The sequence below is a fragment of the Oncorhynchus kisutch genome, linkage group LG15 (genome assembly GCF_002021735.2).
Source record: "Oncorhynchus kisutch isolate 150728-3 linkage group LG15, Okis_V2, whole genome shotgun sequence".
Taxonomy (NCBI): domain Eukaryota; kingdom Metazoa; phylum Chordata; class Actinopteri; order Salmoniformes; family Salmonidae; genus Oncorhynchus; species Oncorhynchus kisutch.
Genome location: NC_034188.2, coordinates 60,791,979 through 60,819,389, shown reverse-complemented (window position 1 = coordinate 60,819,389; position 27,411 = coordinate 60,791,979). Strand labels below are relative to the sequence as shown.

General features: G+C 40.4%; 1 protein-coding gene across 1 annotated transcript; it reads right to left on the bottom strand.

Moving 5' to 3' along the window:
* Positions 1–27,136, bottom strand: LOC116353708 (olfactory receptor 6N1-like). Its single transcript, XM_031791423.1, has 3 exons — positions 26,989–27,136; positions 1,335–1,390; positions 1–843 (listed from the first exon to the last, which is right to left on the bottom strand). Exons 1-3 carry the CDS (start codon positions 27,134–27,136, stop codon positions 1–3), a joined length of 1,047 nt encoding a protein of 348 aa, XP_031647283.1.
* Between the last annotated feature and the right edge of the window lie 275 nt (positions 27,137–27,411).

Genomic DNA, 27,411 nt, shown 5'->3' with positions numbered 1-27,411 from the left:
CTAATGTCTCATATCAATGATTTTATGTGCATTACACTTTCTAAAAACTGCTCTTCGAATCTGCTTGAGGTTAAGTCCATATATGAGAGGGTTAAAGACAGGTGGTATAACAAGGAATTGTACGGCCATTGCATTACGCATATTTAGTGTAATATTTACATTATTCCACCCTTGCAAATTGTCAAACAGGGTCACTGTGATGAACATAAATATTGTTATTAAATGTGGCACACATGTCTGTGTGAACTTAATCCTTCCCTTAGACGACTTTACACAAGTCCTGACAATCTGACAGTAAGAAAATACAATGAAAAGTATCTGTAAAACATGAACCAATATCATACATTTGTTCAAAATCTGATTAATGGTTATGGGTAAACATGCATGTTTCAGTATAGACGGATTGTCACAGAAGATCTTATCAATGCGAGATCCACACAAAGGAATTCTGACTGTTAAACTAAGTGCTATTAGTGATATGAATAAAGGATAACACCAAGAAAATAAGAGTAACTTTCTAACAGTTAAAGATGTCACAATGGTATGGTATAGTAGTGGTCTGCATATTGCCACATACCTGTCGTAAGACATCACCGTTAGAGTAGAAATTTCACACATGACAGATGTGTATATTACATAGGCTTGAGTGAAACATCCACCATAAGATATCACCTGAACATCTGACTGAAGGTCCAGTAAGAACTTGGGGTAGAAACCAGCAGTTCCATACAATCCATTGATACATAAACTACACAGAAAGATATACATGGGCTCATGGAGACCTTTCTCCTGAATGATTGTTATGATCAGAATCAGATTCACACCAAGGGGTGCACAAGCATTCTTTTGCCATAGCACTACATAGCTTATTCAAATAATAAAGGCTTGATGATGAGTTGATTATTTGAATCAGCTGTGTAGTGCTAGGGCAAAAAACAAAACGTGCACCCCTTGGTGTCCCCATGTAAAATTTTGGGAAATGCCGCTTTAAGGGTTTCAGCGAGATGTTATCCCACTGATGTTCTGAGAACATTGTAGGAACATTAAAACATGACATTAACATTGGGACCATAAGAGGGCGTCTGGTCGCAGTATAATGTTAGTATAACGTTAGGTAAGATGGCCCTGGAGCAGAAGGCAGATGTTTTACGTACCCCCAACCGATTGTGTTTTTTGTTGGTTTAGCTGCATTGTTTGTAACTTAATTTTTTACTCATTTTGTACATAATGTTGCCGCTACCATCTCTTATGACCAAAAATAATTTCTAGACATCAGGACTGTGATAACTCACCACGGACTAGCAGAAACCTTTTTCATCTTTCACAACTCTGACGAGCCCGAGGCGGAGGATATATGGCTCGCTCGGGAACAGGCCCTGAGCCCCATGATCTGCGAGAAAAGGAGATGGAGAAAGAGAGGGACAGAGAGTGGGCTGCCTGCTGAGAAGTCGAAACCCCCACTTCCCTCAATTCTGCTAGCAAATGTGCAATCTTTGGACAATAAAATTGACGAGTTACGTGGAATATTAAACTGCCAACGGGACATTAAAAACTGTAACATCTTATGATTCACTGAGTCGTGGCCGAACAACGATAACATACAGCTGGCTGGTTATACAATGTACCGGCAGGATAAAACAGCGACGTCTGGACGTCAGGTAAGACAAGGGGCGGCGGTCTATGTATTTTTGTAAACAACAGCTGGTGCATGATATCTAAGGAAGTCTCGCGCTTTTGCTTTCCTGAGGTATAGTTTCTCATGATAAGCTGCAGACCACACTACCTACCGAGAGAGTTTTCATCTGTATTCTTTGTAGCTGTTTATATACCACCACAGTCATAGACTGGCACTAAGATAGCATTGAATGAGCTGTATTCCACCATAAGCAAACAAGAAAACGTTCACCCAGAGAAGGCGCTCCTAGTAGCTGGGGACTTAAATGGAAACTTAAATCAGTTTTACCTATTTTCTATCAGCATGTTAAATGTGTATCCAGAGGGAAAATAACTCTGGACCACCTATACTCCATCCACAGATATGCATACAAAGCTCTCCCTCGCCCTCCATTTGACAAATCTGACCATAATTCCATCCTCCTGATTCCTGCTAGCACCAGTGACTAGATCAATAAAAAAGTGGGCAGATGAAGCAGATGCTAAGCTACAGGACTGTTTTCTTATCACAGACTGGAATATATTCCGGGACTCCTCCAATGGCATTGAGGAGTACATCACATCTGTCATTGGCTTCATCAATAAGTGCATGGATGACATTAAAGGTGATATAAATAAATAAAGGTGAAATATTTATTTATTTATTTTTAAACATTGTCCCCACCAGAAGCCTTGGATTACAGGCAGCATCCTCACTGAGCTAAAGACTAGAGCTGCCACTTTCAAGGAGAGGGACTCTAACCCGAAAGCTTATAAGAAATCCCGCTATGCCCTCTGACGAACCATCAAACACGCTCGTCTTATGTGGCAGGGCTTGCAAATCATTACAGACTACAAAGGGAAGGACAACCGAGAGCAGCCCAGTGACACGAGTCTACCACATGAGCTAAACTACTTCTGTGCTCGCTTTGAGGCAAATAACACTGAAACATGCAAGACCTTTAGACAGGTCAACAACAGGCCGCAGGTCCCGACGGATTACCAGTATGTGTACTGCGAGCATGCGCTGACCAACTAGCAGGTGTCATCACTGACATTTTCAATTGTCCGAGTCTGTAATACCAACATGTTTTAAGCAGACCACCATAGTGCCTGTGCCCAAGGACACTAAGGTAACCTGCTAAATGACTACTGACCTGTAGCACTCACATCTGTAGCCATGAAGTGCTTTGAAAGGCCGGTCATGGCTCACATAAACACCACCATCCCAGAAACCCTAGAACTACTCCAATTTGCATACCTCCCCAACAGATCCACAGATGATGCAATCTCTATTGCACTCCACACTGCCCTTTCCCACCTGGATAAAAGGAACACCTATGTGAAAAATGCTATTCATTGACTACAGCTCAGCGTTCAACAGCAAGCTCATCAATAAGCTCAGGACCCTGGGACTAAACACCTCCCTCTGCAACTGGATCCTGGAATTCCTGACGGTAAGGGTAGGTAACAACACATCCGCCACGCTGATCCTCAACACAGGGGCCCCTCAGGGGTGCCCCCTCCTGTACTTCCTGTTCACTCATGACTGTGGTTGTCCCATCTAGCTATTTTAAGATGAATACACTAACTGTAAGTCGCTCTCGATACGAGTGTCTGCTAAACTACTCAAATGTAAATGTGTATCTGGTACTCCGATTTCTCAATAATAACAGAGTAAGATGTCCAAATCAGGCAACAGGTCCCTCTTGTTATTATCAAGAAATTATCTGGGATTTGTTAGGAGAGAATAAGCTATCCATATTAGACAACAAGTTTCTCTTGTGTCCCTGGTAGTTGCCTTTCTGGTATGACTCTTATGATTTCTTAGGAATACCAAAGCTGTTAATCTGTCAGATAGCTGGCACACAGATATCATATTACATAGAACAGTTGTCCCTCAGAAAACATGACATGCATCCAGATCTCAGGCAGAATTTAGTTTGAGATCTGTATTTCCTTAGATTTCTCTCTCAAACTGTCAAACAATTCCCAAGCTTTTATGTACCCTACAGGGCTTATTTTCCATAAACGAACTATGTAAGGGTGCCAGTTGGGCTATAACGTAGGCTTACTTTTTACACATTTACATCTAGTGTATCGATCCAGACAGTTTAGCATTTCTAGATTTGTTACATACTTAGATACAGCAGCCTCTGGCAAAACTGTAAATTTAAGTAAGGAATTCAAACTTAGCAACTTCTGTTGTTTTTATTTAAATAATAATTTAGTAGAGATTGTCAGGAAGGGAATTCCAAAGGCGTGTTGCGTGGGAGCAAAATAAACGTTCCACCACTGTGTTAATACAGGTCCTGCTGGCATGGAGCAGCTTGGCGTGGCTTAAATGTAGGGTACTTGGAGGTTCATAGGGGAAGAGTAGGTCTTACAGGTAGGTCCGATTCCATTCAGGGATTTGTAGACAAGGAGGTGCATTTTAAAGTAAATTCTTTGAGGGACAGATAGTCAATGGAGATCAGAAAGTGAATAAAACGCCAATGACAATATTAAACAAATCAGAAAATGTTTTACAAGTCTGATTTTCACCATCCTCACCCCCTTTTATTATTGTGACTATAAGTAACAAAACACACAAGTCAACATCACAAAAATTTAACAATCAGGACAGGTCACATTAATGCTTAGCTTATGTTTTAGGGTACAGACCTACAGGTAGTATGTTATTACAAGCCTGTCTGATTTTAGCCATCCTAACTCCAAACACAATACAATTTAAAAGTGGCTGGCACATGAGATAGTACACCAATAAAATACAGTTCGAACATTTTTCATAGACCTATCAAATCTAACCTGGAGCAGATTTAAGAAACAACAGAAAGTGAAGTTGAGCAGCGAGGCCAGATGAGGAATTCAGGTGCTGAAAGCTTTCTGTCTGGTCTCGATGAACACATAGTAATTTAAGGGATCGCGACAGTCAAAACAATACCACAGAGTCCATAGATCTTATTAACTGTCATGTCTGAAGTTGAACAGGCAAGTTTTACTACCAGGTAGTTGTCACAATACACTTTGTCTATAATGTTCCCTCACAATTGCAAAAGAATGGTTAAAGACAGTGTTTTGATGGTTTTAGCAAAAGAGTACAACCATATTACACAAATTAAAATACACACCCTGCTGGGTGTCATGATGTTGTTATACTGTAGCGGATAACATATAGCAAGGTACCTGTCATAGGATATCGGCTGCTAAATTGCTGAATTCAATAGTTCCATATGTGTACATGCAAAATATCTGTAGGTAACAGTACACAGTGGAAACTGTATGGTCATCTGAAACCAAATAAATCATGAGAGCAGGAAAATAGTACCGATAAAAGTATATGAAAATAAATACCGGATTTAAGTCTAGATCACCTGATATCTTTCTCCAGACTGCCGTTGTGTGGACATAGGTCTACTGTATGTTCTGTGTCAGTGGGCTATTCCACACTAAAGTACTGTCACATCCCTGACCTTTTATACCTTTTAAAGGAAGAAAAAACCCAGTATACAGCAGTGTGTTTACTTAAACTCCAATGACATGAAGAATTCAATTGTCATGGAGTTCATCAGGAAGAATCTGTGGATAGATTCAGCATTCGAACAAAACTGAAGTGGGAACCATCGCATTTAACCATAGCAAGTTGACTGGGATTATGATCGAATACAAACAGTGTAGTTATTCTTTCCGTATATCAAGCAACAGGCAAATCGTCAGTACAGAGACAAAGTCGCAATTCAATGGCTCAATAGCTCAGACGTATGAGGCAGGGTCTATAGACAATCATGGATTGCAAAGGGACAACCAGCTAATTTGCGGACACCGACATCTTGCTCCCAGACAAGCTGAACACCTTCTTCACCCGCTTTGAGGATAACACAGTGCCACCGACGTGGCCCGCTCCCAAGGACTGTGGGCTCTCATTCTCCATGGCCGACATGAGTAAGACATTTAAGGTATGTAAGGGAATACCCCCCTGAAATGGACAAAAATGAATGGGAAAACATTGGCATTGGACAAACCATATACACGGTGTCCAATACCACCCAATGTGGCGTTGATTCGTGTAAAGTTGATTGCAAATGTCATATGGCAAATGCCAGTTGTAACACTTCAAAAATCCAACAGGTGGCGAGTGCGCTCCATCTTTGGTTTTTCATATTGGAAATGCAACACAAGTCAACATCCAAAAGCAAAATTTTGAAAAAGCGATTTTTTTTTCAAAAACGTATCATCCCCCCCCAAAAAGTGCTTTCTGGACCGTTTTTCGAAATTATTTAGATTTTTTTGTCAATTACACATGTGTAAGAACTGTATGAATATACTTTTGTAAAATGTTATTATCATTATTTTTTTTACATTTTACTTGCGCATAAGGAATGTGTTTTGTCCATTTGCAATATGATTTCATAGGAAGTGAAAGTCAAAAATAGCAAAATTTTATAAAAAACTTCACACACCCTTAAAAAAGTGCTTTCTGGACCATTTTTCGAAATTCTTTGGATTTTTGTGTCAATTACACATGTATAAGAACTGTATCAACATACTTTGGTCATATTTTATTATCATTTTTTTTAAACTTGTGCATAAGGCATATGTTTTCTCCATTTGGAATATGATTTCATAGGAAGTCAAAAGTCAAAAGTCAAACATAGCAAAATTTTATTAAAAACTTCCCACACCCCTACAAAAGTGCTTTCTGGACTGTTTTTTGAAATTCTTTGAAATTTTGTGTCAATTACACACGTATAAGAACTGTATCAACATACTTTAGTCGTATTTTATTATCAATATATATATATTTTTTATTTTTTACTTGTGCATAAGGCATATGTTTTGTTCATTTGCAATATGATTTCATAGGAAGTCAAAAGTCTAAAATGTGAACTTAAAAAAAAAACTTATCACCCTCGTAAAAAAGTGCTTTCTGGACCGTTTTTCGAAATTGTTTCGATTTTATGTCAATTAATCATGTGTAAGAACTGTATGAATATACTTTTGTAAAATTATTATAATATTTTTTTTTACTTGTGCATATGGAATATGATTTGTCCATTTGCAATATGATTTCATAGGAAGTCAACTTTTTGGGGGGCCAAATGCCATAAGAAATTTGACATGTTCAAAAATCCTGCAGAAATGCAAAATTGACATACCTGATGAACACAGGATGGCCGGGCAGTGATAGTTGCTCCTTTCCATCTCTCGTTGTGTTGATTTCATCATGTCCATTTGGTGATGTTTTTTTCACTATTGAATCATATTGCAAATGCACGTGCATTTGCAATATGTTTCAATGGGAATTTACCATCACGAATTTGGCATGCTCAAAAGACAAACTATACTTTTGTCAACTTTTATTATCATATTTTTTTTCACTTGTGCATAAGGCATATGTTTTGTCCATTTGCAATATGATTTCATAGGAAGTCAAAAGTCAAAGTCAAAAGTCACTTTTTTGGGGGCCAAATGCTAAAAGAAATTTGACATGCTCAAAAATATTGGAGAATTGCAAAATTGATTGACCTGATGAACACAGGATGGCCGGGCAGTGATAGTTGCTCCTTTCCATCGCTCGTTGTGTTGACTTCATCATGTTCATCTGGTGATGTTTTTTCACTGTTGAATCATATTGCAAATGCACGTGCATTTGCAATATGGTTCAATGGGCATTTACCATCACAAATTTGTCATGCTCAAAAATCCTGCAGAAATGCAACATTGACTGGCCTGATGAACACAGGATGACTGGGTATTGATAGTGGGTCTTCTCAATCGCTCGTTGTGTTGATTTCATTATGTCCATTTGTTTATGTTTCCTCACTTTTGCAAAGTCACTGTGCATTTGCAATATGTTTCAATGGGCATTTACCATCACAAATTTGTCATGCTATAAAAATCCTGCAGGAATGTGAAATTGACTGGCCCGATGAACTCGGGATGGCTGGGCAGTGATTCTGGTTCATCTCAATCGCTCGTTAGGGTTGATTTCAGAATGTCACTCTGGTGATGGTACCTCACTGTTTAAACATATTGCAAATGGACAAGAATCAGCAGCAGGTCACCGTCCATCAGTCAATTAGATATCATTCTGACACCAAACTGATACAAACTGACACCAAACCCACTTTTTCCAACTCGTTTAGTAGCCAACTATCACATACTTCAGAGCAGGCCCAAAATTCACAACGCCTTCGGTTCAAAAATAAAAAAAAACGTAAAACACGTAGTTACGTTCTAGTTGCGGGTCCAGTTCTGATATTATGTGTAGGCCTAACTGAGGCGACCCCTATTTCCAAGTTTCGGCTCGATAGGTCATTTGGTGTCCGAGCAAGACCCTAATTGGTGCTGAAAATCCACTTTTTTCCATGACTTGCTACGGGGTCCTTGAATGAGCTATCGGACAGAAACGTTGGGGTCCGTCTATATGGGCCGAGACGGTCGCAATGCACCTAGTCTTGCAACTCTGGGACATTTCTAAATGTCGTCATTTTCGTGATGCAAAAATGAATTTAAGTCATTGCAAATGTAGGAGGCTGTTTCTCGGTCCGAGAACCTTCTAGAGCCACATAACTCACCACGCACTATTGACCTAAGGTCTAGAACAGGTTTCTAAAGTTTCGGAACTCTAGGTCTGACGGTTCTTTAAAAGTTCCAACAAGGTTAACTAATGCAGGCAGTGTATGTCTCTACGCACCCCAATGTGTCCCTCCTTCCAAGCTGTGTGTGTGTGTGATTTATTTTTCCTTTGAAATTTTATGGGAAAAATGACTGTTTTACAGTTCATGGTGGTTGCCTAATCACACATATGAAGTTTTGGACAGACTTTTTAACCCCTCGAAACAGCCCCTGAGACACCAATTATGGCACTTCCGGTTGGCACAAGAAGCTATACGTCAACACATATCCTCATTGGGGTTTGCTTTTACAGAATCCTGAGTTTTAAGTCTTTACGTTAAAAACTGACTGATTTACACAGGGTTGAATGCACTATCAGTTTCTATCAAACTGCAGGCAGGGTATGGCTATACACTTTTAGGGTGATTTTAACCACTTCCGGTTGGTCCAGGAAGCTTAGAATCAACACAGGTAGACCTCATAGTGGCCTGATGGACTGTTACCGAAGACAGGTTCATACGGCATTCATAACCCATATAGGCTTCAGGTTGAATTTAGGAGTGCAGGCAATGTATTCCTATGGGGAGAGATGTCATTGTAATCTGTGAGATCAAAACCCCCTGTTTTACTGTTAAGGGTTAATGCCACACGGTCAAGGTTAGGCTTGCACAGATCGGGAGGACCGTAGGAACATTCCTGTGGTTGAATTGTCCTTCTAAACCTAACGGTTCCGCCGCTGTCACCCAAAAGCAAATGACGTTGTGGTGCAGGCTTCATTTTGGGCCTACTTTTCTAATGGTCGCTGCGCTTAGACCGAGCGAGCTACGGTCAAGCGGGATATCTCGTTGAACTCGGCACGGCCTAGGGATTATGGTAATGCCATTGCCTGCTCTCTGTGTCTTTAAGCACCACACTTTGTCACTCCATCCTTCCTGTGTGTGTGTGAGGGAGCTTTTCTTTGAGATCTGTTGGGAGAAATGACTGATTTACAGTTCAGGAGGGTTACCTAGTCACACATATGAAGTTTTGGAGAGATGTGACTTTTCTAACCCTTCGAAACAGACACTGTGACCCAATTAAAGGCACTTCCGGTTGGCACAGGAAGCTATAAGTAAACACGTGTCTTGATTGAGATAGCCACTTACAGAATCCTTAGTTTTAAGTCTTTAAGTTAAGAATTGACTGATCTACAGAGGTTTGAATACAGTGATTTTCATAATGACAGGTTATGTGTTTCAAAACACTTTTAGGGTGATTTTAACCACTTCCGGTTGCTTCAGGAAGCTTAGAATTGACACAGGTAGACCTCATAGTGGTCTGATGGACTGTCATAGAAGACAGGTTCATAAGGCATTCATAACCCACATAGGCTTCAGGTTGAATTTAGAGGTGCAGGCAATGTATTTCTATGGGGAGAGAAGTCAATGCAAACTGTTTGAAGTAAACACCTTCTTTTAACTGTTAAGGATTAATGCCACACGGTCAAGGTTTGCACGGATCGGGAGGACCTTAGGAACGTACCTGAGGTCAAATTGTGCTTCTCACCCTAACGGTTCTCTCACTGTCACCCAAAAGCAAATGACATTAAGGGCCAGGCTACGGTCAAGCGGGATATCTCGTTGAACTCGGCACGGCCTAGGGATTATGGTAATGCCATTGCCTGCTCTCTGTGTCTTTAAGCACTGCACTTTGTCACTCCATCCTTGCTGTGTGTGTGTGTGAGAGCTTTCCTTTGACATCTGTTGGGAGAAATGAGTGACTTACAGTTCATGGGGGTTGCCTAATCACACATATGAAGTTTTGAAAAGATCTGACCTTTTTAACCCTTGGAAACAGCCACTATGACACCATTTATGCCACTTCCGGTTGGCACAGGAAGCTATAAATAAACTCATATCCTGATTGGGGTATGCCTTTACAGAATCCTGAGTTATAAGTCTTTACATTAAGAACTGAGTTATTTACGGAGGGTTTAGTGAGTGTGTGTTATTTCAGAAAATCATAGAAAATCACAGAAATCTCGCAGAGCTCCGCAGCACACTTTAAAAAGATTTGTATGAACACCCTGCAACTGGATCTGTAACTGTTTTTAAAAAACACCTATCTTTGAACATCACCAATTTGTTATTGTACGATTTCTCTTAAATGACGATAGATAAATGGCTGGTCCTTTTTTTATTGACACCGGAGGCTCCTTGACTTTGACGTGAAGTGGAAAAATTATTTCTCTATTTTCATTTTGGACCTTTAATCCCAGAGAAATGGCCATAACTCAAAAACCGTTGAGGCCTAGACGCCATCTTGTTCGGGGCCAACTGCCCATTATGCTAAACCTACGCTCACCAAGTTTCGGGTTCGAAATATTTTCCGTTTTGGAGATAAGGCCACGTCGTGATTCGTGATGTTTTGTACAATTGCAATATGATTGCTTATGCCCTCTTGTGGGATTTTCCGCGACAGCGGGAAAATGACAAAAATTTGATTATTTTATAAAACGGAAACCGAATGTCCGAGAAAGTTCATTTGATGACTTCCCGGTAGGTCCGGCCCTGCCGCCGTCCGCGATTTTTAGAAACGTTTTCGGACGTCTAGTAAGGGACCGTACATTTGCAATATGGACTTTCTCACTAACCATACAGCAAATGTCAAAATGTTCCCTTAAGGTATGTTAATTCTCTCAAGGCTGCCCGGCCCAGGCGCACAGACCAGCTGACTGGAGTGTTTACGGACATATTCAATCTCTTCCTATCCCAGTCTACTGTCCCCACTTGCTTCAAGATGTCCACCATTGTTCCTGTACCAAAGGAAGGTGACTGAACTAAATTACTATCGCCCCGTAGCACCCACTTCTGTCATCATGAAGTGCTTTGAGAGGCTAGTTAATGATAATATCACCTCTTCCTTACCTGACACCCTATACAGATTTCAATTTGCATATCTCCCCAATAGATCCAGAAATGATGCAATCGCCATCACACTGCACACTGCCATATCCCATCTGGACAAGAGGAATACCTATGTAAGAATGCTGTTCATTGACAATAGCTCAGCCTTCAACACGATAGTACCCTCCATGCTCAGCATTAAGCTTGCAGCCCTGGGTCTGAACCCCACCCTGTGTAACTGGGTCCTGCACTTCCTGACGGGACGCCCCCAGGTGGTGAAGGTAGGAAACAACACCTCCACTTTGCTGATCCTCAACACAGGGGCCCCACAAGGGTGCGTGATCAGCCCCCTCCTGTACTCCCTGTTCACCCATGAGACTGCCTATAGGGAGGAGGTGAGGGCCCTGGAAGAGTGGTGCCATGGAAATAACCTCTTCCTCAACATCAACAAAGCTAAGGAGCTCATTGTGGACTTCAAGAAACTGCAGAAGGAGCATGCCCCTATCCACATCAACTGCACCGCAGTGGAGAAGGTGAAAAAGTTCCTCGTCGTACACATCACTGACAATCTGAAATGGTCCACCCACACAGACAGTGTGGTGAAGAAAGCGCATCAGGACTTTTGCTTGGCTCCTAAGACCTTCACACATTTTTACAGATCCACAATTGAGAGTATCCTGTTGGGCTGTATCACTGCCTGGTATGGCAACTTGCCAAATTGCATCACCTGCAACCGCAGGGCTCACCAGAGAATGGTGCTGTCTGCCCAACTCATTTATATATTTACAGTTGAAGTCAGAAGTTTACATACACTGAGGTTGGAGTCATTAAAACTTGTTTTTCAACCACTCCACAAATTTCTTCTAAACAAACTATAGTTTTGGCAAGTCGGTTAGAGTCAACTAAGTTGACTGTGCCTTTAAACAGCTTGGAAATTTTCAGAAAATGATGTCATGGCTTTAGAAGCTTCTGATAGGCTAATTTACATCATTTGAGTCAATTGGAGGTATACCTGTGGATATATTTCAAGGCCTACTTTCAAACTCAGTGCCTCTTTACTTGATATCATAGGAAAATCTAAAGAAATCAGCCAAGACCTCAGAAAAAAATGGTAGAGCTCCACAAGTCTGGTTCATCCTTGGGAGCAATTTTTAAACACCTGAAGGTACCATGTTCATCTGTACAAACAATAGTACGCAAGTATAAACACCATGGGACCATGGCACCACACAGCCGTCATACTAAGTGCAAATCAATCCCAGAACAACAGCAAAGGACCTTGTGAAAATGCTGGAGGAAACATGTACAAAAACATCTATATCCACAGTAAAATGAGTCCTATATCGACATAACCTGAAAGGGCGCTCAGCAAGGAAGAAGCCACTGCTCCAAAACCGCCATAAAAAAATCCAGACTGTGGATTGCAACTGCACATGGGGACAAAGATCGTACTTTCTGGAGAAATGTCCTCTGTTCTGATTAAACAAAAATAGAACTGTTTGACCCTAATGACCATCGTTATGTTTGGAGGAAAAAGGGGGAGGCTTGCAAGCCGAAGAACACCATCTCAACCGTGAAGCACGGGGGTAGCAGGATCATGTTCTGGGGGTGCTTTGCTGCAGGAAGGACTGGTGCACTTCACAAAATAGATGGTGTCATGAGGATGGACAATTATGTGGATATATTGAAGCAACATCTCAAGACATCAGTCAGGAAGTTAAAGCTTGGTCGCAAATGGGTCTTCCAAAAGGACAATGACCCCAAGCATACTTCCAAAGTTGTGGCAAAATGGCTTAAGGATAACAAAGTCAAGGTATTGGAGTGGTCATCACAAAGCCCTGACCTCAATCCTATGGAAAATTTGTGGGAAAAACTGAAAAAGCGTGTGTGAGCAAGGAAGCATACAAACACGACTCAGTTACACCAGCTCTGTAAGGAGGAATGTGCCAAAATTCATCAACTTATTGTGGATGCTTGTGGAAGGATACCTGAAATGTCTGACCCAAGTTAAACAATTTAAAGGCAGTGTCTGTAAATTTCTGACCCACTGGGAATGTGATGAAAGAAATAAAAGCTGAAATAAATCATTCTCTCTACTATTATTCTGACATTTCACATTCTTAAAATAAAGTGGTGATCCTAACTGACCTAAGACTGGGAATTTTTACTAGGATTAAATGTCAGGAATTGTGAAAAACTGAGTTTAAATGTATTTGGCTAAGGTGTACGTACACTCCCGACTTCAACTGTATATACAGTGGCAAGAAAAAGTATGTGAACCATATGGACTTACCTGGATTTCTGCATAAGTTTGTCATAGAATTTGATCTGATCTTCATCTAAGTCAAAACAATTGACAAACACATTGTGCTTAAACAAATAACGCAAAAATTATTGTATTTTTCTTGTCTATAGTGAATATATCATTTAAATGTTCACAGCGTAGGTTGGAAAAAAGTATGTGAACCCCTAGGCTAATGACTTCTCCAAAAGCTAATTGAACTCAGGAGTCAGCTAACCTGGAGTCCAATCAATGACACGAGATTAGAGATGTTGGTTAGAGCTGCCTTGCCCTATAAAAAAACTCACAAAATTGAGTTTTCTATTCACAATAAGCATTGTCTGATGTGAATCATGCCTCAAACTATGAGATCTCAGAATACCTAAGATTAGGAATTGTTGACTTGCATAAAGCTGGAAAGGGTTCCAAAAGTATCTCTAAAAGCCTTAATATTCATCAGTCTACGGTAAGAGAAATTGTCTATAAATGGAGAAAGTTCAGCACTGTTGCTACTCTCCCTAGGAGTGGCTCCCCTGCAAAGATGACTGGAAGAGCACAGCACAGAATTCTCAATGAGGTTAAGAAGAATCATGGAGTGTCAGCTAACGACTTACAGAAATCTCTGAAACATGCTAACATTGCTGTTGATGAATCTACAAAATGTGAAACACAAAAAAATAATGGGTTCATGGGACTACACCACAGAAGAAGCCCCTGCTGTCCCCCAAAAATATTGAATTACATCTGGAGTTCTCAAAAGAGTCCCTGGATGTTTCACAGCGCTACTGGCAAAATATTCTGTGGACAGATTAAACTTAGTTGTGTTGTTTGGAGGGAACACACAACACTATGTGTGTGTGTAAAAAAAAAATCACAGCACATCAACATCAAAACCTGATCCCAACTGTAAAGTATGGTGGAGGGAGCATCATGGTTTGGGGCTGCTTTGCTGCCTCAGGTTCTGGACAGCCTGTTATCATTGACTAAAAAAGTTTATCGAGACATTTTGCAGGAGAATGTTAGGCTATCTGTCCACCAATTGAAGCTCAACAAAAGTAGGGTGAATGCAACAGGACAACAACCCAAAACACAGAAGTAAATCAACAACAGAATGCCTTCAACAGAAGAAAGATACGCTTTCTGGAGTGGCCCAGTCAGAGTCCTGACCTCAACCCGATTGAGATGCTGTGGCATGACCTCAAGGGAGACATCCCAAGAATATTGCTAAATTGAAACTGCTTTGTAAAGAGGAATGCTCCTAATTCCTCCTGACCGTTGTGCCGGTCTGAACTGCAAATACAGAAAATGTTTGGTTGAGGTCAACCAGATCGAATGAGGTGCCCAAACTAAACTGCCTGTTACCCAGGCCCAGATGCTAGGATATGCATATAATTGCGTCCCACTTGCCCAATAGCCAGGGAAAATGCAGAGCGCGAAATTCAAATAAAATACTATAAAACTCAAACTTTCATTAAATCACACATGTAAGACACCAAGTTAAAGCTACACTCGTTGTGAATCCAGATTTCAAAAAGGCTTTTCGGCGAAAGCATCTGATGATAGCACAACAGTAAACAATGAGAGAGCAGCATATTTCAACCCTGCAGGCGCGACACAAAATGCAGAAATAAAATATAAACCATGCCTTACCTTTGACAAGCTTCTTTTGTTGGCACTCCAATATGTCCCATAAACATCACAAATTGTCCTTTTGTTTGATTAATTCCGTCCATATATATCCAAAATGTCCATTTATTTGGCACATTTGATCCAGAAAAACACTAGTTCCAACTTGACCAACATCATTGCAAAATATCTCAAAAGTTACCTGTAAACTTTGCCAAAACATTTCAAACTTTGGGGCGGCAGGGTAGCCTAGTGGTTAGAGCGTTGGACTAGTAACCGGAAGGTTGCGAATTCAAACCCCCGAGCTGACAAGGTACAAATCTGTCGTTCTGCCCCTGAACAGGCAGTTAACCCACTGTTCCTAGGCCGTCATTGAAAATAAGAATTTGTTCTTAACTGACTTGCCTGGTAAAATAAAGGTTAAATAAAGGTAAAATAAATAAAAAATAAAAAATGGTTAAAATTGATGGGAAGATGGATGGAGCCAAATACAGGACCATTCTGGAAGAAAACCTGATGGAGTCTGCAAAAGATCTGAGACTGGGATGGAGATTTGTCTTCCAACAAGACAATGATCCAAAACATAAAGCAAAATCTACAATGGAATGGTTCAAAAATAAACATATCCAGGTGTTAGAATGGCCAAGTCAAAGTCCAGACCTGAATCCAATCGAGAATCTGTGGAAAGAACTGAAAACTGCTGTTCACAAATGCTCTCCATCCATCCTCACTGAGCTCGAGTTGTTTTGCAAGGAGGAATGGGAAAAATGTCAGTCTCTCGATTACTGAATCAAGCGCGACATCTAAACAGACTTTTTGGGATATAAAGAAGGACTTTATCAAACAAATCGACCATTTGTTATGTAGCTACCCTTGGGATTGCAAAGGAGAGAGATCTTCAAAGTTAAGTGATTTATTTTATCACTATTTCTGACTTTCGTGATGCGTCTGCTTGTTTGGAAAATGTTTTTAATGCTTTTGTATGTGGGGCGCTGTCCTCAGATAATTGCATGGTTATGCTTTCGCCTTTTTTAAAGCCTTTTTTAAATCTGACAAAGCGTCTGGATTAACAAGAAATTAAGCTTTTAAACAATGTAAGACACTTGTATTTTCATGAATGTTTTATATTACGATTTTTGTATTTTGAATTTCGCGCTCTGCAATTTTACCAGATGTTGTCGACATGGGTCGCTAGCACCCCACCTTTCCCAAATAGGTTCCAATGTTCACATACTTTTTTATATCCTGCACCGTGTAGACGTGAAAACATATATACTTTTTGTGTGTTATTAGTTTAAGCAGACTGTGTTTGTCTATTGTTGTGACATTGAAAATCAGATCAAATTGTATGACCAATTTATGCACAATTCCAGGTAATTCCAAAGGGTTCACATACTTTTTCTTGCCACTGTGTTTCTTTATTCCAATCTTTTACTTTTAGATTTGTGCACATTGTTGTGAATTGTTAGATACTACTGCACTATTGGAGCTAGGAACACAAGCATTTTAGTACACCCACAATAACGTCTGCTATATATGTGTATGTGACCAATGCAATTTGATTTGAATATCATATAGCATGTTTGTTAACAGCTAATGATATGGGGTCTTGGAGGTGTGCTTTGATGTGGGTGTTTATTTTGTGTGTCTTTGCAAGTGGGAAGTGTTTGTACATGTAAAACACTAACATAGTTACAGTCACAGGATGGCATTTATTTTCAGAGTCTTGTCCTGGAAGCAGAACTGAGTTTTCCCCTTACATAGGCCAGTTGCAAAGTCAAAATTGGCTATATTGTGAAAATTCAGGAACAACTATTTGCTTTTTGGTATTCATTTAGGGTTAGTCATTAGGGTTAGCAGTGTGGTTAAGGTTAGGTTTAAAATCAGATTTGGACTTTGTGGCTGTGCCAGCTAGTGAACACTCTGCAGAGCTCTGGGTCGTCACCGATGGAACCGGGGATGCCTAGCCAGCTCCTCGGGCTTCCACGCCCTAGCTGGGTCGAGAGGTTTCCTTGCCCCGGTTGGCTCGGATGATGCCCATCCCACGTCGGGCCTCAGCCGGATCGTCAGTTCTTGTTCGCCCAACCGGTCCAGGAGTTTTTTTGTTGTTGATTGTTTTGTTGGTGACGTCGGGGTGGATTCCGCCGCAGATGGAACCGGGGGTGCCTAAGCCAGCCCATCGTGCTTACACACCCTGGCTGGCTCGAGAGGTTTCGTTGCCTCGGTTGGCTTGGCAGGTTTCCATCCCACGTCATGCTCCGCTGGATCATCGGGCTCCCTTTCTACAGCGGGATCGACAGGTGTTTTGCCTCAGCCGGATCGTCAGGCTCTCATGCCTCAGCCGGCTCGCCAGGCTCTCACACTCCTACCGGTTCGTCGGGCTTTCACGCCCCAACCAGCTTGCCCAGCACCCATGTCTTGACCGGTTCATCCATTTGGGATGCCGGGTGGCGCCCCAAGAGGGGGCGGTACTGCCACGTCTGTTCCCGCTCCTCCCTTCCCCTGGCGCTTGAGGGTGCCAGATTACCCTGCATCACGCACTCCTGCCATCCATCATGCACACCAGTCATAAATCACTTAACTTTAAATCACTTTACAAATGTAATCTATTATTATATATATAAAAAAATAACACATGCTCATTACTTTGAATTCCTTACTTGAATGTACAGTTTTGACAAAGGCTGCTTTATCAATGCTTTTAACAAATCTAGAAATGCAAAACTGTCTGGATCGTTACACTGGATGTAAATGTGTAAAAGGTAGGCCCACCTTATAGCCCACCTGGCACCATTATGTCCATCCCTTATGGAAAATAGGCCCTATATGGTATATACAGTACAAGCTTGGTGATTGTTTCACATTTTGAGAGAGAAATCTAGGGAAATACTGTAGTATGAAAACAATTTGTATTCTGTCTGAAATGCGGATGCATGTCATGTTTTCTGAGGGCAAACTGTTCTACGTAACATGATATCTGAGTGCAAGCTATCTGACAGATGACCAGCTTTGGTATTCCTCAGAAATGTTGAGTCATACAAGAAAGGCAACGACCTGGGACACAAGAGAGACTTGTCTAATATGGATAGCTTATTCTCTCCTAACAAATCCCAGATAATTCCTTGATAGTAACAAATATAGTGCATATACTGTATTAAGTTTTATTGCGAAATCAGAGAACCAGATATACATTGACATTTTAGTCATTTAGCAGACACTTGTATCCAGAGCGACTTACAGTTAGTGTATTTATTTTAAAATAGCTAGGTGGGACAACCACATACCAATCTTGTTTTTCCAGGGTCACTGTGAGATATGTTTGACCGACAGAATAAAATAATACAGTAAGGTTAATGACGATGTATTGTATGTATAACACACATTGGTCATGTACTCCATCCACCCTGTAAAAAGATGTAGAAAGTTTTGTAGTTCTGTCAAAAGAAAATGATGTGAGAAACACCCGTATTGTTTTTACTCCATGCAAAAAAATAAGCCAATAACAAGAGCATGATAAACATGTTTATTGAGTCATTAGGTACCAGGTCATTAGTCCACTCTATCACCTCGTTCCCTGGGACCCAATTAATGCAGCTATTAACCTGTAGTGCTCTGAGGGGCTCAAGGAGAGGCACGGCTTGGCTTCAAATGCATACCAAATGGTACCCTATTCCCTATATTGACCAGAACCCTCTGGTCAAAGGTGGTGCACTACATAGGGAATAGAGTGCCATTTGGGATGCCCACCTTCTGTCATTGCCTCTGGGAGTGTAGACCCTGAAAGTGTACTGCAGGCCTAGGATATCCAAGAGTGACAATAAGGGTCCTCACTTTTACCTCAGCAGGAATAGCTCTGGGCCTACATTTATAAGTATAAATATGACTTAGGGTCCAGAGTTACTCTGTTTTCCCTGGTTAGGTTATATGGTCCGGGAAACTGTTCCTTTGTCAGAGGCTTTGGATTAGTTTCACCGAACCATTTCTTTCTTGTACATGGTGCACAATACATAGCACACAAACTCCTGCTAAAGAGTTAATGATAGATCTGATAGCTTTGTCAGCCCAGCACATTGGTGATGTCACATACTTCTTTTACAGTGTAAATTACCGGGCTAAAGGGTCCCCACACATATATTATTTTAACAGGATCATTGGCCACTTACAGTCTGTTCAATAACATAACATTAAGGATGTCTATTCTTCTGATGTGCTGTACTATCCTACCAATACACTATTTTTTATTTAGGAATGTCACTCTGGCCATGTGTAACAGTGTTGCTTCCGTCCCTCACCTTGCCCCAACCTGGGCTTTAACCAGGGACTCTCTGAACACATCGACAACCGAAATGGCCTGTCTAAATTTTGTGTTTAGCGTACTTTACATGTAATACATTTATTATTTTGCCTTTAAATTTAATAAGTAATATTTTAAGGAACTCAGTCGATCTTTCAACCTGCTCTTGAAAGTTGTAATAGTAGAATGCACAAGGTGCAATTTCGAAATTGGGTAATGCATCAGCAGTTTTCTGCTTGTCATGTCAGTCATTGCAGACCTTGCAGACCCTCAGAAATGTCCAGACCAACTAGCTCATGTCAGCAAACATTTTTGAACCAGGTTTTTTAGACCATTGATTTTGTTGTAATGTTTGAGTCACCAGATATCACATGAACACACATAAGACATGTTCCCCAATGACGAAGGGAGGCCCGAGTGAAAATGTTGGGATACCACCACTTTACTGTTTAACAATATTATGAAACCTAAAATAATTAGTGGCTTAATTCTGCTGTCCTGGTTCTATTATTTTTCATCAACGCCATCCCTATCTCCCTGAGTTTGCAACTGCAATTTTGTGGTAATGTTATAGACAGTGTATTGTGACAACAACACGGTAGTCAAGCTTTCCTGTTCAAATATTACACAAAAATATAATATGGGGTCTTGTTGTAACTGATTTCTTTGGCTTGTACTATATTTCCTAACATATACTCATATGTAAGAATTTTGAAAAGAGACCCTTTAACATACGTTTTCTCTTCCCCCCATAATTTTTGAAATGCAAGAGAAAGGCCATACATTAAGATAGGAGCATACGTGTAATTTAGATTTTGTCCAAAAGATGGCAGCAGTGTGTGTGCAAAGTTTCAGACTGATCCAGTGAAGAATTACCTCCCTACGCAATATTTTCCATCAAGTCTGCCAGGAGTTGCCCAAATGTGCCGAATTGGTCAATTTATACATTTTCAAGTACATAACTATAGAGAACATACAAAAATGCTATGGTAATACAAAATGTAAGTTTACACACTCCCAGAAATGACATAGCATGGCATTTTCTTCTGTAATAGCTGCTGTAAATTGGACAAGCAGTTAGATTAACAATAATTTAAGCTATCTGCACATATAAGACATGTCTATGTCCTGGAAAGATGTCTGTTGTATACAACGTTTTCTAGTCACATGATCGCATATTGATCAAGAACCGTTCCGGTTTAGGGACACCAATTTCATAGAGGTTAGGAGGTTTTACCACTTGCACACCACATATAGCCTCTTTGCTGAACCTCTTTTTTGGCTGTATATTTGTGAGTATACAATACAGATATGATACTGCACATCAAATCAAATCAAATCAAATACTGCACATCTTCCACATTACCTTTTTATTAATTTACTTTCTAATAATGTCTACCACTTTTCAACCCTATTATGAAAAAGTTTGGGGTCACTTAGAAATGTCCTTGTTTTTGAAAGAAAAGCACACTCCGGGATGCTGGCCTTCTAGGCAGAGTTGCAAAGAAAAAGCCATATCTCAGACTGGCCAATAAAAAGAAAAGATCAAGATGGGCAAAAGAACAATGTCATGTTTTAATGTTCTTACAATGTTCTCAGAACATCCGTGGGATAACGTCTCGCTGAAACCCTTAAAGCAGCATTTCCCAAACGTTGACCTGTGGACCACAAGGGGTGCATGTTTAGTTTTTTGCCCTAGCACTACACAGCTGATTCAAATAATCAACTAATCATCAAGCTTTTATTATTTGAATTAGCTATGTAGTGCTGGGCAAAAAAATGCTTGTGCACCCCAGGACAGAGTTTTGTAAACGCTGCCTTAAATGGACCTAATGTCCTTAGGACATCCGCTGTTTGCTGGGTTAATACATAAATAGAATAAATATAATCAAATTAGTTGCTTGTCATAAACTCAATGTAGTTCCATCTCTATGGAGTGGTTACATGTTGACACTGAAACTACAATCCCATGTGATCATACACTATGATATATTTAGAGGCTACCAGCACAAGTTATTGGAGCAGTATCACTCTCTCAAGCAAGAAGACACATGGACACAAGTTTCTGAGCCTAAACTATATCAAATGATTCACTCTTGAATTCATTCACCTCCATACACACTGAAGCCTTGTAAGGACTAAGAAGTTTTGCATTGACCAGAGGAAGAAAATTAACAAAAGCTATGGAGAACTCAACCCAAAACAATTTATTTTATCTCTTTGGCTTACAAGAGACATTTAACAACAAATCAGTCTATTTTATCTTGTCTCTTATCACATACCTTCTCATCATCACTGTGAATCTGACTCTGATCATAACAGTCATTCAGGAGAAAGGTCTCCATTGAGCCCATGTATATCTTTCTGTGTAGTTTATGTGTCAATGGATTGTATGGAACTGCTGGTTTCTACCCCAAGGTCTTACTGGACCTTCAGTCAGATGTTCAGGTGATATCTTATGGTGGATGTTTCACTCAAGCCTATGTAATATACACATTTGTCATGTGTGAAATTTCTACTCTAACAGTGATGTCTTACGACAGGTATGTGGCAATATGCAGACCACTACTATACCATACCATTGTGACAACTTTAACTGTTAGAAAGTTACTCTTATTTTCTTGGTGTTATCCCTTATTTATAACACTCATAGCACTTAGTTTAACCTTTGGAATTCCTTTGTGTGGATCTCGCATTGATAAGATCTTCTGTGACATTCCGTCTATGTTGAAACATGCATGTTTACCCATAACCTTCAATCAGAATTTGAACAAATTTGTAATAGTGGTTCATGCTTTACCGATACTTTTCATTGTATTTTCTTACTGTCAGATTGTAAGGAATTGTGTAAAGTCAGCTAAGGGAAGGTATAAGTTCACACAGACATGTGTGCCACATTTAATAACAATATTTATTTTCATCACAGTGACCCTGTTTGACAATTTGCAAGGGTGGAATAATGTAAATATTACACTAAATATGCGTAATGCAATGGCCGTACAATTCCTTGTTATACCACCTGTCTTTAACCCTCTCATATATGGACTTAACCTCCAGCAGATTCGAAGGGCAGTTTTTAAAAAGTGTAATGCACATAAAATCATTGATATGAAACGTTAGTTACATGATCCTACATAACAGGGAGACTTCCTCATATCCGAAGTCAACAAAAATCAAGGTAAAATCTGACAAAATTGTTGCTACGTTAAATGGCGCCTTATTTCTTGATACCTTTCTTGATAACTTTGGTTTTAGAAATGTAGGGGGGGCAACTTTGGTTTTAGAAATGTAGGGGGGGCCCTCCCTAAATATGGCATCTAATGCTAATTTCCTGCATTTCTACTAGTGCTGTACACAACAAAAATCTTGGTCGACCAAGATCTTGGTCGACCACATGTATTTTTCCATATATAGACACATCTAGCGTGCCTATTTATCTTACCATGTCTACCAGCCTGCGAGACGGTTGTGATTTTCCGAGGCACATATCGTGGAACACTTTAATTTAATTTATAATAGTCTTTGAATATCAAAATCATTGTCTGTGGTTTATCTACAATCTAAAATATTAATCTAAATGTAAATTATTTAAATCTAAAAGTAACTTTTATTGACACTGCCAACTATGTAAAAAAATCCTACATAAAGCCAACACAAAACATTGCACCCTGCATGCAGAAAATATATAAATATGTTTTAGCATAATAATGCACAGCCCCATATATATAAATATAAATACCTTATAAATCAAATTGGCTACACATGACCTGTCTTCAACAAACTCTCAAACTCTCATTGTATCAACTATCAACTGGATCAGGTATTTTATGACGTTTCCACTGGATCAGAGCATTACATTTTTACCTCTCATGCAAGAGTGTTTATCGAAAGAGATGGAAATATTGTTCAAATACTTTGAGGAACTATTGTCATTCTCAATTTAACAGATTGTTTCCTTGCTGTTTGGTGAAGAAGAATTACTTTGAGAAGCTCCACAGTTCATTAGTGGTGGTGAGTTAAAACAATCAGAAATACTATCAGACATCCCCAAATGGGTACGTTTATAGGCCTACATTTACACACGGCCAGGTAGACTAGTCGTACTTCTATATGCGTAATCAGGTGTCATGACTTGCCCTTTTGGGTAAGGATCACAGGCGCTAAGTTCCCCCCCTCTCTCACTCTGTCCCACCATAGTTTTATGATGGTCAGAAATACCTACAGGAAAACTCGTTCTCCCACTCTTTCAGAAATGGAAGTTAAATCCCTTTGTTACCACAGAGAGACGTTGCAGTACGATAACATCAAAAGGTTGAATAATGAAACAATATTACTGTAATCCAAGCAGTTGTAAGGGTCTGTGGGTACTTAAATAACAATGTCAGATCAGTTGTTTTGGGATCTCATTAAGGACGGTATGACAACATAACCAATTCTGGATGTATATATTTCGGAGTTGTCAGATTTACATCCAAATGATGTGGAATTAATAGGATTAAAACTCTCTGAGAAGATTAAATGGTATCTTGGCCTTCATGTAAAGTTGTTTTTCATGTAACGTTCATCCAGTCAGTAACCATGCCCACGTGATTAGACATTATGCCAAACATAGTGACACTTTTGCCCCAAGTGTTTAAAAGGATTCGCTGAAGAATTCACATCTTAGACCAAAACAAGCCAGGTTGCTGCCAGTGTGTGAAGTGGTTCCAGCTGAATATGGTTAAAACTACAAGACCAGATAATGGTAAGACACTCTGAAACTCTTGAGTGAAGATTAATACACAGGAACATTCAGTTTGCAGCTGTTTAAAGCAGGCCTTAAGACTCTTCTCTATAAACCTCCCCTCCTCCTAGACTTTGTTGTTTCATGATTTGGATATATATATATACACATTTTATGCAATTTGAGATTGTATAATAATCACTTTACAAATGTGTGTAATAATCACTTTACAAATGTAATAAATTATCATGCAAAGAAAAAACCCAGAAGTTCATTATTTTGAATTCCTTACTTAAATTGACAGTTTTGCCAGAAGATACTATCACATTTAGGTAAGACCCAGATGCAGACAGTGTAGAAACAAGAGTTTATTACAACCACGGGGGAAGGCAAACGACAGGTCAAGGCTGGAAGGGCTCAGTAATCCAGGAAGAGTGTACAAGGTATATTCTGACAAAGTATATTCTGTCTGAAATGCAGATTCATGTCATGTTTTCCTGAAGGCCAACTATCTGACAGATGACTAGCTTTGGTAATTTTGAGATGTATCAGAAGACCAACTACCAGGGATACAAGAGAAACCTGTTGCCTTATTTAGATATCGTATTCGGTCCTAAAAATGTCCAGATCATTCCTTGATAATAACAAATACTATATTTTGATCATTTTTCCAGGGTCACTGATATAGTACTAATCAAAAGTTGACACACCTACTCATTCAAGGGTTTCTTTATTTTTACTATTTTCTACAATGTAGAATAGTGAAGACATCACAACTATGAAATAACAATTATGGATTCATGTAGTGAACAAGTGTTAAATCAAAATATATTTATTTAGATTCTTCAAAGTAGCCACCTGGTCACAACACAACTGATTGGCTCAAATGCATTGAGGAAAGAAATTCCACATTTACAAGGTACACAAATTATTATTTACAATTATAGTCTATCAAAAGGCCACCTGCTGGGATTGGGGCTGGGATTAAAAATGTAAATAGGACAACACACACATCACGACAAGAGAACAAAACATAGTGACCTAAGACAACATAGCAGGCAGAAACACATGACCACACATCATTGTAGCAGCACAAAACATGGTACAAACATTACTGGGCACAGACAACAGCAGAAAGGTCAAGGAGGGAGAGGCAACAAAACATCACGCAAAGCAGCCACAACTGTCAGTAAGAGTGTCTTTGAATGAAGAGTTTGAGATAAAACTGTCCAGTTTGAGTGACTTTTCCAGATTGTTGCAGTCGCTTTCTGCAGCGAACTGAAAAGACGAGCGACGAAGGGTTGTCTGCTTTGGGGACCTTTAACAGAATGTGACTGGCAGAATGGGTGTTGTATATGGAGGATGAGGGCTGAAGTAGATATCTCCGATAGGGGAGTGAGGCCTAAGAGGGTTTTATAAACAAGCATCAACCAGTGGGTCTTGCAACGGGTATACAGAGTGTTGGGGATTAATCAGAATTAGTTGGGTAACATAGATAAGATGTTTTATTTTCATGATATGCTTATGAGTTATTTCTCATAAGAATGTATTTTGTTGTACTATAGTGGTGGCCATTTGCAGTTATCTGTTCTCTGTCAGGACTAAGTTACTTGGGCCGCAGAGAGGGGAGAGGTCAAGGTGTCATCATGTGCAAATATATATTTTAAACCATGTGAAGGGATGATTGATAGGGAACCAATTATCTCTTGGCTCCACTGTGTCTGTGTGCCAGTCACTCCCTACTTCTCCCATCGGGGAGAGGAGGATGGCAGTGTCTGGAACCATTCTATGTTCCCTCTCTCGTTGCCCTATCTTGACCTAGAGGCTCACTTTCCTCTCCGTGAGCTTGTCCAGAATTGGTTGTATTTAGGATGGGAGTATCTAAAATGACAATTTGATATATATCATTGGGTGGGGGTAATGTCTTGGTACCATTTTGTACCAAGGACGAGATAAGAGCTTTGTTTAGGAGACCAAACTGAATGATAATTTATAGCCAATTCTGTCTGGCTAGGGGATATTCCTCTCTGAAGAAAAGTCTTTCTTTGTGTAAGTTCCTAAGACCTGTGGTTTGTCATGTCGTCTAGGGGGGGGGGGGGGGATCTTTGCTATAAAGGATCCCAGTTGCCATTATGTTGACCACTCTCAACTTTTCATTAGAGATACTGAACTGTTGAAAGTCAAAATGCTATTGCAAAAGCTTAAATATTATTAAAGGTGAAGATTGAGCATAACTCTGACTGGCGTGTGATTTGCTCTCTCATCATTTGGTAATTAAGGAAATGTCCACGACAAGAGATGGCCAGTTTACAGAGGAGTATAGAGAGCAGTGATGTGTCTTATAAGGAGCATTGGTGGCAATTCGGATGGCCAAATAGTGAAGAATATCTAGCTGCTCGAGAGCACCCTTACCTGCCGATCTATAAGTTATGTCTCCGTAATCTAGCAATGGTAGCATGGTCATCTGAGCCAGGGTTAGTTTGTGGAGGTGCACTGGAGATCTGGAGTGTAGAGCTGACACAACCCGTCCCGGCTGGATGTTTATTTTCGACAGGGCGCTGGCACAGGACGCACTGGGCTGTGTAGACTCACCGGAGACAGTACGCAGAGCCGGTACAGGATATTGTGGCCCAAAGAGGTATACTGGAGACCAGGAGCGCTGAGCCGGCACCCTCCTTCCTGGCTGGATGCCCATTCTAGCCCGGTCAATGCAAGGAGCTGGAATAGAGCGCACCGGGTTAGAATAGCGCACTGGAGACACCGTGCGCTCTACCTCATAACACGGTGCCTGACCAGTAGCATGCTCCCCACAGTAAGCACGAGGAGTAGGCTCAGGTCTCTGACCTGACTCATGAAATCTCCTCATGTGCCCCCCCCCAAAAAAAATTATAGGGGCTGCGTCTCGGGCTTCCGTATCGCAGTTCCTCTATTCTCCGGTATTTCTCCTCGTAGTATCGCCGTTCCGCTTTCGCTGCCTCTAGCTCCTCCTTAGGACTGCGATACTCCCCCGCTGTGTCCAGGGTCCTGCTCCATCTAATATCTCCTCCAAGGTCCATCTCCCCATTGAGGGCTGTTCCTCCTTTTCACACTGCTTGGTCCTGTTTTGATGGGTTATTCTGTCACATTCATCGTATAGAGGAGACCAAGGCGCAGCGTGATACGACTACATTCTTCTTTTAATAAAAAGAACACTAAAAAACAACCGTGAAGCTATATAGAACGAGTGCTGACATGCAACTACACATAGACAATACCCCACCAAACCAAAAGGGCAACCTAACTAGGATCCCCAATGAGAGACAACGATAAACAGCTGCCTCTGATTAGGAAC